The sequence below is a fragment of the Trachypithecus francoisi genome, unplaced genomic scaffold (genome assembly GCF_009764315.1).
Source record: "Trachypithecus francoisi isolate TF-2019V2 unplaced genomic scaffold, Tfra_2.0 Lachesis_group10, whole genome shotgun sequence".
NCBI lineage: Eukaryota > Metazoa > Chordata > Mammalia > Primates > Cercopithecidae > Trachypithecus > Trachypithecus francoisi.
Window position 1 is genome coordinate 52,078,021 of NW_022681455.1, and position 17,655 is coordinate 52,095,675.

The 17,655-nt window shown below is 40.2% G+C and overlaps 1 protein-coding gene across 1 annotated transcript in view; it reads right to left on the reverse strand.

The window, feature by feature from the left end:
• The window catches only part of PKHD1 (PKHD1 ciliary IPT domain containing fibrocystin/polyductin), a 477,374-nt gene that overhangs the window by 403,945 nt on the left and 55,774 nt on the right, over window positions 1–17,655 (reverse strand). The window contains 5 exon segments of the mRNA XM_033217424.1: window positions 1,777–1,996; window positions 7,158–7,301; window positions 9,008–10,615; window positions 12,488–12,555; window positions 12,817–13,012. Of these exon segments, the coding sequence (XP_033073315.1) occupies window positions 1,777–1,996; window positions 7,158–7,301; window positions 9,008–10,615; window positions 12,488–12,555; window positions 12,817–13,012 (2,236 nt within the window).

Here is a 17,655-nt window from a genome sequence, read left to right on the forward strand (position 1 = left end):
ATATTACACATTTCTATCTGCTTTCTTAAAGTAAAATCCTAGAAGAGAAATTGCTGGGTCACAGAGTGTAAAGAATTTAAGGTTATTCGTGAATCGGCAAATTGTCCTCTGACGTTTGCACTTCCACTGGCAACAAAGACCACTGCCAGTTTCCTCCACTTTCATCCCCACTAAACTTTGTTTGTTTAAAGCATAGGGCACTTATTATAATTCTTACTCAAGAAAACATACCCACTTTTGCCTACTGCAATAGTCAGAACATTGAGCAGCACTACTGAAATAACATTCATAGGGAAGGGTATAACTGCCAATGGGGTCTGAGGCTCAGTTGCCTCAGCCGCCCCATACAGTGAAGAGGAAGAGCATGGAAGAACTCCAAAGGAAGAGTTTTGGGGATTCAGATGAAGTCCCTGAATTCATTGGAGCCAGGAACTACTGACATGTACTTTCTGGTGTCCAGTATCAGTAAGTTCTGAAATCTAGTCTCATCTGAGTACAATACCCAGTGCTCCATTTCCTGTGTGAGCTAAATGGAGTTCTTCTTGCCCTTTTAGAAGCAACCAGCCAAGTAGTTTCCTCTTTTCCTCCAGCTAAACCTAAACCTCTGGTGCCCAATTCATACTAAAACACAAACTGTCTCAGGACATCACAAAGTCAGACTGCCATGAAAAGAGCTGGTTATCGCTTTCACTGTGGGGAAGTGGTCTTGTTTAGTTTCATATTTTATAAGAAAAGAGGCTGGGCACAGTGGCTCATGCCTATATTCCCAGCACTTTGGGAGGCCAAGGTGGGTGGATTGCTTGAGCTCAGGAGTTTGAGACCAGCTTGGCCAAAATGGTGAAACCCCATCTCTACTAAAAATACAAAAATTAGCCAGGCATGGTGGTGCACACCTGCGATTCCAGCTACTCGGGAGGCTGAGGCATGAGAGTACCTTGAACCTGGGAGGCAGAGGTTGCAATGAGCCAAGATCGTGCCACTGCACTCCAGCCTTGACGACAGAACAAGACTGTCTCAAAAAAAAAAAGAAAAAGAGGCCTCCATTAGATAATCAAAGGTAGCCACTCTATCTAGGTAAGAAATAAAGACGTTTACATGACAATATTCAGCCATGAGACACCGCCCTGTGTAGGAAAGGAACTCCTTGCTGAAATGAAAGCAATCCAGAATTACTAACATGGTCATACTTCTTTTTTATTTGTTTAGAAAAGGGGGGTTAACTTGGAAAGTTGTAGTATTTATTTGTCAGGCTCTTTTTTAAGTTAAAAAAAAAAACCCTTATACGCCTATGGCTTCTAAATCCTAGATCTACAGTAATTCCGCCTATGCAACCCTCCTTCTTTTGAATAAACATTGTACAATCTTCTGGATTTCTGTATGACTTTTTTTCATACTTGTGAATCTGTTTGGAAAGAAAAGAAAAAGGAAAGCGGGGGAAAAGCCTTCTGTTTTTCATAACGTCTAATCTTTTTCCCCATTGGCATTCACCAGATGTTGCTTTGGATCGGAAGATAAATATTAAAATCTAAGCAAGAACAAAGCGAGCTGTTTACTGGGCAGATTTTTCAGATGTTCTCTTGAACAGTTGAAAAAGACAGGAGATGCTTTGATATGCAGGCTGGCTGGAATCCACAATGGAATGGGCCCTCCAAGAGAATTGTAGCCCCTACCACGGCCGCCAGTCCACATCCACCCAGCCTACACTCTCTGATGGCTCCATCAGTCCATTAGCCAAGCATATGTGGGGAAGTTCAGGGAGGGAGAAGGTAAGGTTACCTGATAAAGAGGCCCGAGAACGATGGAAACATTGACTCCGCCCAGTGATCTGGCACAAAGAGGCATTGGGAACTTTCCTCACAAATGTAGAGGTAAGGCCATGATTCCAGCATTCGCTCTGTCCCCACGGCAACTGTCAAATCACACTGCACATAGGTGTGTCTGTCAGCCTCACAGCTGTCCTCCTCATGCTTCAGGCTGCACAGGAAAGCCAAGGACACTGCAGGAAACAGTCACCGTTAGGAAAGAACCACAGAGAGAACCGAAGGCCTCCAGTCCGTTTCACAAATGAAGTTCCTGTATCCTCCCTTGACCAATAGGAATATGAAGTTAGCAGTTTACTTTTTTAAAAATGTATTATGTATGTGTAATGTACACAGAAAAATGCAAGTATCATTTTTGTAAAATATGAATAATCATCATAAAAAAACCTCAGGTAAATTTCCCAGCCAACATAAGATATAAAACACTTGTAATACACTTAAATCTGTGTGTTTCTCCCCAAGTCCGTCCCTTTCCTCCTCATTCTCAGAAATAACCACTTGACATTTTTTAAATAGTTTTATCACACACATTTGTATCCCTAAACAAGAGATAGAGTTTTACTTGTTTTTGAACTTTATAAAATATGATACATGATAAAATATTCTTGGGCCGGCTTTTTGCATTCCATATTATATTTTCAAGATTTATCCACATTACTACATATAACTATTGTTAATACATTTTCACTGCTGTTCAATGTTGTATTGCATGAACCTACCACAATATATTTATCTATTCTCTTATCAATGAACTTTTTGGTATTTCCCAGTTTTTGCTACTAAAAACATGGACAAAATTTCATCTAGGGTACATGCCCATCAAGAAAATTTCTTATTCAAAGAGTAGGTACAAGTTCAACTTTACAAGATAGTGACATACTGTTTTCCAAAGTAGTTGTGCCATTTTGTATTCCTACCAGCCATAGTTGTAAGTTCCCATTACTCCATATAATTACAAGCACTTGAAATTATCAGACTCTTAATTTTTGCCAGTCAGGTGTGTAAAATAGCATTTCATTGTGGTCTTAATTTGCATTTCAATCATTACTTTTAGGTTGACCAATTTTTTTTTTTTTTTTTTTGAGACAGAGTTTCGCTAAGTTGCCCAGGCTGGAGTGCAGTGGCACAATCTCGCCTCACTGCAACTTCCACCTCTCGGGTTCAAGCAATTCCACTGCCTCAGCCTCCTGAGTAGCTGGGACTACAGATGCACACCACCACGCCCCGGCTGATTTTTTTGGATTTTAGCAGAGACAGGGTTTCTCCATGTTGCCCAGGCTGATCTTGAACTCCTGAGCTCAGGCAATCCACCTGCCTCAGCCTCCAAAGTGCTAGGATTACAGGCATGAGTCACCGTGCCTGGCCAAGTTGACTGATTTTTTTATGTTTGGTAACAGTTCATGTTTTCTCTTCTATGAAATTCCTGTTTCTCTCATTTGCCCAGTTTTCTATTGGGTTGTTTGTCTCATTGACTTGGATAAGTTTGTGGATTTCTTGATTTTCATATAATTATAAACACTAACATGTTATAGAGATAAAAAGCAAGTATTTGAAGCACTCTGACTCTCAGGCCATTTTTTTCTGAGTCCTGACACACATATAAAAAGCACATCATGAGGCAGACTGGGAACAATCTTTAACTAGAAGATGAACAAAGCTCCACATGAGAGGGTTCAGGAGCAGCTCTGTCTGAAAACCTTAATAAAGAGGGAAAAAGAAAAAAATCTCTGTAGCCTGATTCCTCTGTAGCAAGTCTGCCCATGTGAGTATGCAACAAAGGTTATCAGGGGCCGTGGGGTTAGACCTGTGCTTCCCCGCCTCATTACAGTGTTGCAGCAAGGGTTACACGAGATAAGTACATAGGAGAGGGTTTGTAGTTATGCAATCATGCCCAAAGAGTACTATTGTTGCTGTTATATTCTAAAGCACCTGGCACCTAGGAGGTTGGCTGTGAATGTGTTTTGAATGAATTAGAGCAATAAAAATGACTGACAGTAGGACTCTTGTATGAACAGACAAAACGTAAGAACTTTCCAGTTAGTAAGCCCTAAGGCAAATAAAAACAAGTTCCACACCTATAAAATAATGAATTCATTAAAGGTGATTAAGTAGATGCAAATTGACAAGCTGGATTATGAAAATCACCCAGGGCTGGGGATCAAAATCCACGGGTTTTACTCAGAGTTTTGCCACTAAATAGCTGTGTGACCTTAATCACTTTCACTCTCCCTGCCTTATGGAAAAGTTAAAGTTTCCATGAAAACGTCATGTGGTATAATTCAAGGTATAAATGCAAGAAAGCCAAAGAGCAAAGATTGTGCTCATTTTAAACAAACACAAAGTATTAGTTTCACCTAACAGGATGTTTTGGCAACTCATTACAAGAACAAGTAAATTTCTCCTATTGTTAGAAGTACAATTTGTGGGGATGGTAAAAATGGGTAACCCCAAAATAGTAAAAGCACTCCCCCTGCCCCACACATGTAAAGAAAACATATTAGTCCTGTGGCACAGGCATAAACAAAACAATAATTAGGAACGTTTGAGTTCGGGGTCATTATCTGTAACCTGGAATGCGAAACATCACTCTATTGTACAAAGTCAAACTGAAGAAAAAAACTCAAAGCATGGGTCAGAATTCAAAGCGACCTTGGTAAATGAGAGAAGTCAACAGAAATAAACAAAAGAACAAATGAAAAGAGTAAGATAGTAAACCACAAAAGAGAAAAGGAAATCATATAAATATGAGGAAAGTCCAGCTGTGTGCAGCCATGGTAGAAACACGTGCGCACACACACGCACCCCTTGGGATAACAGTAGGGAACAGAAAGCTTATTAACCAGCAAGACGGCACTATAATTTTACAAACAAATATGGGATCAGACGATACACAGGCATCTTATGACGTTACCCAATTTGACCAGAACTTGCTTGTATAGAACAGCTTCCTCGTTTGGAGCTTCAGATCAGAAAAGAATGTAGGATTTCAGAGAGGGCTGAGAAGTGAGACACTAAAATGCTTACTTGGAAAGTTTCTGATTCAGTAGGGCCCAAGAATTCACATTTCTAACAAGCTCCCAGGTGAGGCCCCTACAGCTACTGCTCCAGGAAGCACACTTCCAGATCCACTGCCATAGAGGAACTGAGATTACTCAGCTTTCGAAAGAACCACCCGCTGATTAAGATTGAAGAAATTAGAGTAGGGGAGCATCCATTAGGCAGAGGATGGATTTCTCTGAGAAGAGCAATTGCAAAACACTAGTAAGGGTTGCTGCTGGGAAATTCTCCTCTGAAAAATCTTCAAAAATACAAGTGATTCTTAGCTAACTTGGTTGTACTCAATCCTGTCTGAAAATAGAGAAATTAGTAGTAGTTTCTAGTAATGTCTAAGACATATCGCCTTCGACAATTTGATGTCCATTATAGACCTACTTCCTAGGGGAAAAAAAAATACACAATCATATACTCAAAATGCTTCATCCAGTTTCAGCAGGTTAACAGAATCCCCAAATCCCATCTTGGATCTTAAGTAAGAAACCTCTGGAATTGGCTCTCACAATTTCCTCTCAATCTTTAGACATTCTGATTGAAAGTATTTTGAAAGACTTTTTTATGAAAGGAAAATTAGTTAAATTATGCATTTCTCTAGAGTAAGTGTGTATTGCACAATCAATGAGTGTTTGGTGACACCTAGTGGCCATATAAATAGTTACAGTTTCCCACTCATTTTCCTCTTTAAAAAAATCAAGAAATGTTGAGTTCTTTTCTAAATCTTCCTAAACACAATTTTTTCATTATTCTTCCCCTAGAAGTTATAAAACCTAAAATATCACAACTTACCTGACCCTGAAACTGCATTGACTTTTGTCTTATACTAGTTGAAATTAAGTGTTTTGAAATAGTAACACGGGGCTTTTAGAAGTATATTAATTTGAGCAATGTATATGTGAAAGCTTTTTTAAAAAATGTAGCAGTATTAGTTAAAAATTAGAGCCTATAAATGTGCAGTCTTAGCTTTCTGTTTCCACTGTTTCCCGATCTTTCATTTATTCCTCATCAAGCATTAATTTTGCACATACCCTCAACAACACTGTTCCAAGCCCAGGAGGTAGAGCAGTGAATCAAACAGACAATGTTTTCAACTTCAATCTTCTATTGTGTCTTAAATTTCCCATTGTGGAATCTATCTCTCTTCCATAATGTTGTGCTTATATACATGATGATAATAGGAAACTCAATTTCTAGCATTTTAAACAAAAATTTTTTTTCTCCTCCCCTTCTTCCTCTTCCCTCTTCCCCCTCCTCCCTCTCCTCCTTCTCCTCTTTGTATAAGACAACACAGCACAAACTTCCATCACAATAGCATTATCCATCATTAAATTCTCGTCCAAGCTCAGGTGATGTGGTGCTTTTATCAGTTTGTAAATCTTTAGCCCACATTCAAGTTGCAGACAAATAAGTTAGGAATAAAACTTACAACACTACACAGAAAGGAGGTATGTAAATGGTTAAGTGCACCGGTACAAGATTAACGATTAGGCAAACAAGATAATCACCTGGCTCAATATAAGCTATCTCAAATGCAGTAAGGCCCTGTAGTAATAACAGGAATTTCTTCCTTCTGACTCTTTTTTCCTGAAGCTCAGTGGGGTATTACCATGTGTTGTGAATCCCCAAGCTTTGCAACTTCCTCTCTCATCTCTTTCCCCACAAAGACATGGCTTCTCACACCACAATTTATATGATGGCTACGCAGCTTAAAGTAGTGAGCAATTGTGGTGTTTTACTGAATAAGAAATAAGTAATTATGTGAACATTGGAGAACAAGAAGACAACATGAGTGTTGGCTCTTTTGCCTGTAATAAGAAACTGAAAACTGAACACACAAAGCTAATTTTCAAGTGATATCCAGCTTGACAATCTCCATCCCTTTACTGGTACCTCCAATAAGCAGATGTCTTCAGCAGCCTCACCTCAGAACAAAGCCAAGAGCTTGTTTCCTCCGTGACTCCTATAGCTGTCATTGAAACTAATATTCAGAATTCAGAATTACTTCCTCCGTCATCCTAAGACTGCAGTTAAGAACACAGGTGAGAAGTGTTTCAATATTCATCTAACACTGACCTATTAATATGACAAAAGTTATTATGAATCATTGTAACAGGTGGCCCCAGATTCTAACTATCATTTTATATGGGGAGTAGAGAAATTCTTTTCCTAGGCACACATAGAGAAATTAGTAGTCAGTACAGCATTAATCACAAAAATAGAATTAACCAAAGAATATCAGTCCCATATATATGCTTTAAAATATATGTGTGTGGCATCTTTACTCACCATCCAGGGGCAGAACCAAGCAGCTGAAGGCAGACACTGTAGCATTAGCCAGGACTCGACAGGGAGCACCACACACAGCAGCTGAGACATTCCCTGGAGAAAATCCTGTTCCAAACACATGCACCAGCCTTCCACCCAGGCAGCCTTTAAAGACAAAGGTACAAGCTCATGATCATACATGCAAACCTCCCTTCCTTACTCAACTCAAAATTCAAACCTTTGCTTCCTCACTACCCATCCTTCTTTTCACATCCTCAGAATTCACACAACTGGCTTGAGGTGCCTGCTGGCCTCAGTTTCCTCTCCACTCAGGCTCTGGCCTTGGTTCTGTCTGATCCCAATCACATTCAACACTCTATTGTGCTTTATATAGAAAATTAATGCTTATTTATAGTTTTTAAACTTTTTATTCAAAGAGCCATAAAATGAAAGCAAAAATTCCCCCAACCACCTGACTCCCTCCCTGGAGGTATACAGGTATAGAGTCTCTTATGGCTCCTTCCAGAATTTTTAAGCATCTATGTTTCCGATTCAAAGGATTATTCTATCCATATTATTCTAGAACTTGCTTTTTTGCTTCAAAGTATAGCACAGATATTTTCCCAAAACTCTATGGATACAGTTCATTTTAATAGTTACTTAGAATTCCATTATAGGGCCATGCTACAATTTATTTGACTATTTTTCTATCAATTGAAATTTCCATTCTTTCTCCTCTTTTGCTATGGTTAATAATGATGCAACAACAGTACATGTTTTGGGATATTTGTATGAGTAAAACTAATCCACATTTCTACTTCACACTGAGATACAGAGTTCGTATCACTACTGCCTTCACACCAAGTCTAGGTGGTACTTGACTAACTCAAAAATAATGCTTTTGTTTAAGATGCATTTCTTATTTCCCTGCTCTTCCATCATAAAAACATGGAATCTCAGAGAGTAGAAAGGGGAATTTGGGGATCATCCAGTCCAAATTCCTTTATCAAATAAGGAAGCTGAGTTTTAGAAAAGTCAAGCATAAGTTAGCTAAATTAGTGACAGACTAGAGCCAAATCCCAGTCCCCACAGTGTTCCACCAAACTGAGACCAAATTTGTTCTGAGAAATGTCTTAGTTAGTACTTCGTCAGTCTAAGATTCTGTTTCTATACTTTTTTCTATACTTTCTAAATCATAACTAAATTTGAACTATCTCAAGTGCAATAAGGCTTTAAGTGAATAGAAATTGAAATCTTTTCTTCACTGGAAGGAAAGGCTAGGCAATTTTTGGTATATCTAAAGGGAGAAAACAGTTTAATTGTTCTATACATTTGGCTTATTATTGTTGAAATATGAGTCCACTTGTTAAATATTACAAAGTGATAAAAAAATACTTAATAAATTTTAAACAATGCAAATTGGCAGACAGGGTCTAAAACTAAGTGAAGGCATTCACGTTCTTAAATGATCAAATTATGCTCTTACAAATGGTGTTATTTAAAATACAAATTTAAAATACAAATCCAGTTGTATTTTACAAATTTAAAATACAAATTTAAAACACAAATTCAGTTAATGCATCAAATTAATATACAATCAAACATTTGCACAGTTCCTTTGATATGCATAGTTTCTGTGAAACTGTGCATACGGAGTGAAATGCATAGTTTCCTTGATAAAAAGACATGTAAAAAGCTTCATAAACAGAGCATAACAAAGACAAGCCTCAGGAAGGAATTGGGATTGTAAGAAGCCAGTGGGCTTCTCTTTCCTTCCATCAGGCAGATCATGTTAATTTTCTACTTCCCAGAAGTGAAAGGAGCTACCAATTCATTTACATAAAGTGTGCTGTCTTATTTGCTTGACTTACCAAAGTTCTCCTTCACTGCTGTAATAATAACTCTTGAAGTGAACACCAGGACAGATGAGGCCCACCCTCTGATGCAGTCATAGCCTCTGACGTGGTACTCCCCGGCCGGAAGGGAAGGGACCACGCACTGAAGAACAGTATGGTTACCAGAGACACCCATGCAGGGTGACATTCCTATAAAAATGTCAATATTTGCAGCTCCTGAGATCTGGGCCACTGCAAAGGTTAAGATGCCATCGCTCTGAGAAATAGAGATCAATTCTGGGGTAAAGGCATTGCTATAACCAATGACTCCTATGTGATACCAAAGTCCATCTACCTCTATTTCCAGGGCAGCAGAGCCATTCCCTGTGGGAACAATGCACTGGATGAGCTCAGCACCGATGTTCACCATCAGGCAGGCCTGCTGGTCAATGTAGACTGACGTGGTGTTCTGTCCTCTCAGGCCTGTGCCCTCTATGGTCAAGAGGCTTCCACCATGTATGCTGAAATTCTTAGGAAAATAATGGAACACTTGGGGCATAATGTAGAAGCGTCTGGAAACATTACCAGAACAAGCATACCCATTTCTTGTATAAAAAACTGACAGGTAGTGGGGTCCTGGGGCCAAGTCTCTTGTCTGGCACGCAACGTGGCTTGCATTAAAAAAAGTTACGTTGCAAAGAAGTTGATCATCCACAAACACCATTGGCTCATCAGCTGTGGTGCCTAATCTCTGACCCCTAATCAGCACAGTGGTCAGAGACCCACTGGTGTTTGTGGACAAAGTGTCCATGACAGGACTTGTCTCTTCCCGTACGAAGAGAGTGCAATTCCCGTGACACTCACTGGTTATCCCATTGACCAGGACCGTGACATTCAGGGAGAAGGAAGCTCCAGGCAAGGGGTCACCCTCCAGGCTAACCTGGCAGAGAATGGTGTGGTCTCCCAAACTCAAAATCACACAAGTAAAAGGACCCGAGAGGTCAACCTGAACTGACCTCATTCTAGAGTTAAGAAGTAACCCCCTCACAGTGAGTATGGTCCCACCACATGCCGAGCCCTGCGATGGGAAGATGGCCGTTATCCGAGGCGTCACTGCAAATTGCTGGGGCACCGCAGACATGATAGCAAATCCCATCTGCTTCTGACGTACTTGCAGAGGATAGATGCCGGCCTCCAGACTGTGAAGAGGGATGGAGCATCCAGACAGGCTTGAGTTACCCTGGAAGGACTGTGTCTCAGCATCACAGTTCAGGTTCCCCAGAAGGATGACTGAGTTGGAAAGGTTACTTCCTCCCACATGCAGGCTCAGGCTGCTATTTGTGATTTCGCCTTGCATGGCAGTGACTACTGGTGTTGCTGCTGCTTCATACATGAAAGTGAAGCCATTCCCCACCAAGCTTGGTGAAGGACCATGGGCGAAGGACCTGTTGCCAGCCCAGACCTCCACGGCAGCTGGGACAGTGGGAGCGCCTGCATCGGGTATCTGGGGGGCCGGCAGCGTCTCACACCAGATGCTCGCCTCCGTTAAGTTCACAATGTCACAGGACCGATTGCCCACAAGTACCCAAACCAAAGCCGGGTCCCTGCTGAAGCCTATTCCTGAGATGCTGAGGATGGTCCCTCCTAAAATATGAATATGGAAAACAAAATATTACAGCTGATATTCTGAACTAAGAATTCACAGCACCTGCGGAAGTCCTAGGGCAATTAAGTGGAAGGTAGGGCATGTGTTAGTGAAACCTCAATTATTTTTTCTCACCCACACCAATGCTAAATTTGTAATTATTTAGACAGGAGTCAGATGTGGTAAATTCACATAACAGTAAAATAATACAAATTGTTATATAGGAAGGATGTCTTTAACACCAACTTTTCAAGTACCTTTGTATATCCTAGAAGCCACCACTTTAATCAACTTACACACTAATGAAAAATCAAATTTCTTAGTCTTCTTATCATATGTTACATTATTGGACATATTATCCCATATGCTATATATAGACTATTTGTACATTGTCCTGTATACATTCAACTTACATGCTAATGAAAAATCAAATTCACTGAAGTCTTTTATCTTTTATATTGTTCTACATAATAGTCCAATATTCCACATATTATACATTCCATTATATTCTATTTATTGTACCATATGTTCTATATTCCATATACAGGAGAGACATTAAAAGTCATTGCATCGTGCTGGTAAATTTGCTGCTACCTTCATAGAATCTTTGCCTTGCTCTCCAGTAGAGAGGCCACCAAAGATCAAACCCCGTCTTCAGGACAGGATTGGAGTAACATGACCCACGGCATAACCAAACTGCAACGTGGCTTTTAGGAGGATTTTACTATACTCAAAAAGGATAATGTGCTATCTTATAGACAATCACAATGATCATTGACATGTCACTAGATCGCTTTCCATTCTTTCTGAAAACAGTTTTAGAGATTGGTCTGTTTGTCTTGTTCTTCCATCTCCCATATCAGCAAGTGTGTTTCTATTTCTGAGTCCTTCATCTGTCTCTCTCATGGAAAGTGAAGTCCCACAGATTCAATCCTCCCCTCCTTGCATGCACAGCATCTAAAGGGTGAATGCAGGACATGCTGCTCTTGTTTTTCTCATATTCACCCTAGAGTGCCACCCATCAGATGCTTCATCCTCGGCCGGGCGCAGTGGCTCATGCCTATAATCCCAGCACTTTGGGAGGCTGAAGCGGGTGGATCACCTGAGGTCAGGAGTTCGAGACCAGCCTGGCCAACACGGTGAAACCCCATCTCTACTGAAAATACAAAAATTAGCCGGGCATGATGGTGGCTGCTTGTAATCCTAGCTACTTAGGAGGCTGAGACTGGAGAATCACTTGAACCTGGGAGGCAGACACTGCAGTGAGCCAAGTCGGCACCATTGCACTTCAGACTAGCCAACAAGAGTGAAACTCTGTCTCAAAAAAAAAAAAAAAGAGAAGAAGAAGGAGAAGGAGACTGAGGAGGAGGAGGAGGAGAGGAAGAGGAAGAAGAAAGAAGAGAAAGAAGAAGGAGGAAGAAGGAGGAGGAGGAGGAAAAAGAAGAAGAAGAAGAAGAGGAAGAAGAGGAGGAGGAGGAGGAGGAGGAGGAGGAGGAGGAGGAAGAAGAAGAAGAAGAAGAAGAAGAAGAAGAAGAAGAAGAAGAAGAAGAAGAAGAAGAAGAAGCAGCAGCAGCAGCAGCAGCAGCAGCAGCAGCAGCAGCAGCAGCAGCAGCAGCAGCGGAAGAAGAGGAGGAGCAGCAGGCACAGGCATATCTCCTTATCATAAAAATTCTTTAATTTCCTGAGCAAATGAATCACCAAGTTTTAACACCCTTTTAAAAACACCCCTCAGTTCCTGAAGCCTGAGGAAAGTTTCTCTCCTGTTTCCCCTCTCTCTGACCTCACTGGCAAATTAATCCAGAAACAAAGTCTGAATATCCAGCAAATAGAATTGCTGGATAATTGATAACAGTCACATATGAGCCACTCACCCAGCAGGGACCCACAGCAAGGCTTGATGCTGAAAACTTCAGTGAGGTACTGGATGTGGAGATCAACCCTACAGAAGATAGGGAGATGGTAAGGAAATAACTGACAGAGAGAGATAAGAAAGAGTAAGCCAGAAGAGCCATATGCATTTTGAGGAGAAGAGCAAACTGTCTGTGTAAGGTCTCTAAGATTTGTTCCAATGTTACGATGTTCATGTCTTTAACCCCTAACTTCCAAGGGAAAAAGAAAATACCTAACTCAAAACTAGAATGACCTAGCTGAATGCTAGACCATCAAACAAACCTAAAATTAGCGCAAGTGGCCTCCTCACCCTTGTGAGTGAATGCTGATCCCATTGATAGAGACAGAAATTCTGTGGAGGCCAGCTGGCAGTGCAGGCAGTGCCACCTCCAGGCCCCACGCTGACTGTGTGTGAACCAGAGCCAAGGCATCCTGGATGTGGACTTCCACATCCAAATCCGTATAGTTCACCAGCCTCGCCACTCCAATGACCAGGGTCTCACCGCCTGTGTTGAGAAGAATCCATTAGCCTCTGAGATGTGGGGTTTGTGGGCTCAACCATCTATTCAATTCTAAAACTGTCTTTTTTGATTAAATACACAGTCACCCCTATGCATAATACTCTAAGAGTTTTGATACCAACCTAAATTTTTCAAGAAACTTCTAACAACTTTTTTTTTTTGAGACAGGTCTCATTCGGTCACCCAGGAGTGCTGTGGTGCAATCCTGGCTCACTGCAGCCTCGATCTCCAGGGCTTAAGCATTCCTCCTACCTCAGCCTCCCAAGTAGCTGGGATTACAGGCATGTGCCACCATACCCAGCTAATTTTTGTACTTTTTGCAGCGACAGGGTTTTGCCATGTTGCCCAAGCTGGTCTCAACCTCTTGGGCTCAACCAATCTACCTGCCTTAGCCTCCCAAAGTGCTGGGTTTACAGGGGAAAGCCATGTTGCCTGGCCAAACAACTCTTTTAACAGAGCTATGGTCTATAACCTCAATGGTATAAAGAGAAAAATTGGCAGTACGATTGTATTCAAGAGACACTAACTTATTTCCATGCAAAGGCAAACCAAGAAGTTTGCAGAGCTAACAGTCTTTATAACCAGCAAATAGCACCACATATTGGTTTCTCAACCCCCACTTTTCTACTGGTAGAAGACTGAAGCTATATTTGAGTGTGCACTGAACCTTACAGTAATGCTGTATATGAGTTTAGTAGCTCACAACTGACAGAGTACTTTCATGTATGTTATCCAACTTGGTCCACACACTATCCTGATTATTTATATGGGGCAATTAATATGACTGGCATTTTGCATTTGAGGAAACTAAGCTCAGTAGCCACAGCCTCATGGCTATTAATAATTATTAAAAAGAATTTTTTTTTTAAGTCAAGGACTGAGCCCAGTCTTCTGTCTTGCATTTCAATGTCTTTTTAGTTTAATTAGCAACTCTATTAAAGTATGTACACTATGGGCACTTTCATGCAATTTCTTTTAACTCAAATATTTATTGAGTACTATGAGGAAAATGCCGCAAGGGGCACAAAATAAGTTAAAAACAGACCCTGCCCTCAAAGAAGCCTTAACGGTAGTAAAATAGGTGACAAAATGGCTTCAGTAAAAGATATACTATAAGAGAGGTGACAATTAAGCACTGGGATTGCTCAAATCAGAGCAACATTATGAATATCAGGAAAGATGGAATGGGCAAGATGAGAGCTGAATTGGAGTTTGAAAGATAAATCTGAAAAGAAAGCCGTAGAGAAAACGGTGCTTATCATTTTTGTCTAGAAATTCCAGTTTTGTCCAAAACTTTTCATAGCACTTTTTCAATCAACCAGTGGCTTGGAGAGAAAAAAAGAGAATTGGGTGACATTCTGGAAGGTACAGGTAGGGTTCTGTTGTGGGGATAGGCCAAGTTGACAGTGGTTCTAGGGCCAAAGACCAAGAAAGCCAAGCCAGAGGGATGTCTGCTTAACTCAGTGGATGGTAGTGACCACCAAAGACTTCTAAGCAAGGAAAAGATATGATTAAAACTGTTCTTCCAGTCTATAAGATAAATTGAAAAGATAGACGAGGAGAAATCCAATCTGCAGAAAATTATAGTCTTAATCAAGTGGACCAAATCAAGTGGGCAACAGCAGGAATGGAAATAAATGTCCTCACCTTTCCTGTGTCCCAGTGTGGCCACTGAGACATGGCTTGGACTAAAGCATCTCTAACTCCTTTAGCCTGTAACATTTGAGGACTACTGCAGATCTGGTATCTATGGGATGCCATGGCCAATTAGATGAGGAGGAGAAAGAGGTTGCTTGAAAGAGAAAAGTCAAAGAAGAGGGATGTGGTGTGGTGGGAAGACTGTGAATCTGCATTCAAATCCTTGATCTGCCATTTTACTACCTCTGTGACTTTGGGTGATTTACTTACAGCTCCCAAAGCCTTGGATTTTTCATCAATAACATGGTTAATAAAGCCCATCCCATGTGGTTTGTTGTAAGGATTAGGTTAGATATTCTGGGAAAGAATCTGGCATGATATAGTACACAAGAATGCCTCAATTAACTTTATTTTCTTCCTTGCTCCCCATTCTCTTGACTGCAAGTCTTCCCAATATCTACTGGGAAGTCTGAAGCTTCAGTGTAGTGAGTTCAAGGGATTTCAGTGCTGATCAAGGAAAGAGACATGACTATGAAGTGGCAGTAGCAAAAAAACAAGCAGTATGTGGGTGGTATTTTGACAGATTCACAGAGGAGGAGGAAGTCTCCCAGCATAAGACCTTCCACAGGCAACAGTACAGGGCCCCCATCCAGAAAGGGAAGAAGGCAAGGGAACTGGGAGGGGGTGGGAAGATGAGAGAGCGGGGCTCTGTGTCCAGATGACGTCACTCAGTAGCCTGTTGAGTAGCCTCTGGGACAGAGAGCTCCAAAGGCATCAGTGGCTTAGGGTATTTTATAGCCCCAGGGTTTTCTTACCTATGGCTGATTGATGGGTGCAGTTTCATGGGGCATGCAAAGCAAGAGGACTTTAAATGGCTAAAAATATGCTTATTTTGGCTACATTGAAAACAAGTGGATGTGTAAAAGTTTGAATTTAGCATTGGCAGGCTTTTGAGCTAATGGATCCTGAGGTGCTATGAAGAAGTAAAAAAAAAAAAAAAATAGGGCCAATAGACAGGGCCTTTCTTTGGCTTGTTTATAAAGCATTCAATATCTGGCAAAATGATGGCATTCACTTCAACAAAGATTTATTGGTGCTTACTCTATGTCAATTCCTGGACCAGGTACTTTTACCTGCTTTATCTCCTATTTTCATGATTACCTTGAAAGAATTATTGCCACCTATCAAATGAAGGAACTGAAGATAAAAGAAGTTACATATCTTACCCAAGGAATATAGTAAGTTCAACTAAATTTGGCCTAAGGCTGTCTCTGTACCTTGAGTCTCTACATAAAGAATGGCAACCCAACTTTGTGATAAACTGAAAGCCTCAACTACCTGAGCCTCAGTTAATTACAGGCTGCCAGTTGATCAGACCATGCTCCAGTAAAGCAAACAGGGAGCTGTTTCTGGCCTCACTTCCATTTTCTGTCTATAAATGCTGCCTGCTCATGTGGCAGAGTGCAGCTCTCTGAATCTTTTCCGGTTCAACAAGTTACTATTAGTCTTTGTTCAAACAAACTCTGTTAAATTTAATTTCTTGAAAGTTCTTCTTTTTAACAAGTGGTTGAGCTGGGATTCATGCAGATTCCATTTTTCCTGACTGTAGAATCTAACACTAAAGGTCCTGCACATCAAATTCACCACCACCCCCCATCCTTGGTCCCTCTTATGCTTTTATTTTCATTTCATCTCAGCCTCACAGTCATCACCAACATCATCTCTTGGATGGACATGTGCAGCACTCCAACTTAAAAGAGGCATTCCCAAAAGGCTACTACACTTTGTGGATTTTATAACATGTTCCTCTTTTTTCTGCTTGTAGAAAGATTTAAATGCAAGCATAAATTTTTGAAAGAATGCATTACATTGTATGTATCAACAACATAACTTTTGGAGCTCTTGGTCAATTGTCAAGCTAATCCTAGATGCCTCTGAGGCACTGATATAACATATTTATTCTTTTCATTACAGGTAAGAAATTTTATTAAAAGCCAAAAATCACTGAAATCTGAATATAACATGTAGCTCCCCCTCCCTTTTCTACCTCATTGGGAAGAATCTATACCACTAAGGAATTTTACACACTTCAGTCGCCTGAGGCAGCAAATTCTTCTTCTGCACTATCTGAGCTGAATAATATTGGAAGCTAAAGGACACTTCTCTTTATTTATGTACTCTTGGGCTATGGAAAATGAAAATAGTACCAGAAAAATTCAGTTCAGGCTTTTTCTTTGGGAAATATGATGATTTTTTTACAATAAGCCCTTAGATAATGACTACCACAAACCCTGTTATCTGGCATTCAGTTCACCAGAAAGGGAACTTACCTGCTACTCTTCCAAATCTATATGGAATTACATGATAATAAATTATTATAATTCTACCTTATCATATCCTCTGAATCATCAAAGAAAAATTATTTCATGTAGTAGGTGCTAATGAGTCCATTATTTTTATACACAGAATGTCTCAAGAAACAAGAATTCTAAGTTAATCAGAATCTCCTATTCTCTAATCATATTAAATAACTGCTACAATAGAATCTGCTGTCAAAAAGCAGTATTTTACAGTCAACTACAAGTAGATAAGTACTTGGTATATACAAACAGATGACCTGTGTTCAAGTTTTAGACAAATTACTTATTCTCTCCATTCCTTAATTTCCTTATCTGTAAATTGAAGCTAATAATCCTATAAATTAGTGGCAAGGATTAAATTACATCTATTATATGTTTATGCTATCATTATTGTCACTTACTAAATGCTCGAGACATATATTTTGAATTGTAACTTTTGAATTCCCACATCCTTTTCATGATGGAAACGGTCCCATCTGTACAATGGTTCCATTTTACAGATGGAAAAGCAGATATCAGGAGATTGATTTGATGATGGCTAAGATGAAAAAAGCAATCTCCTAGTTTTCAGGAAAAAACTTAAATCCAAAATATAATAAATGTCAGAGGACATTGATTGCCCTTTTTATA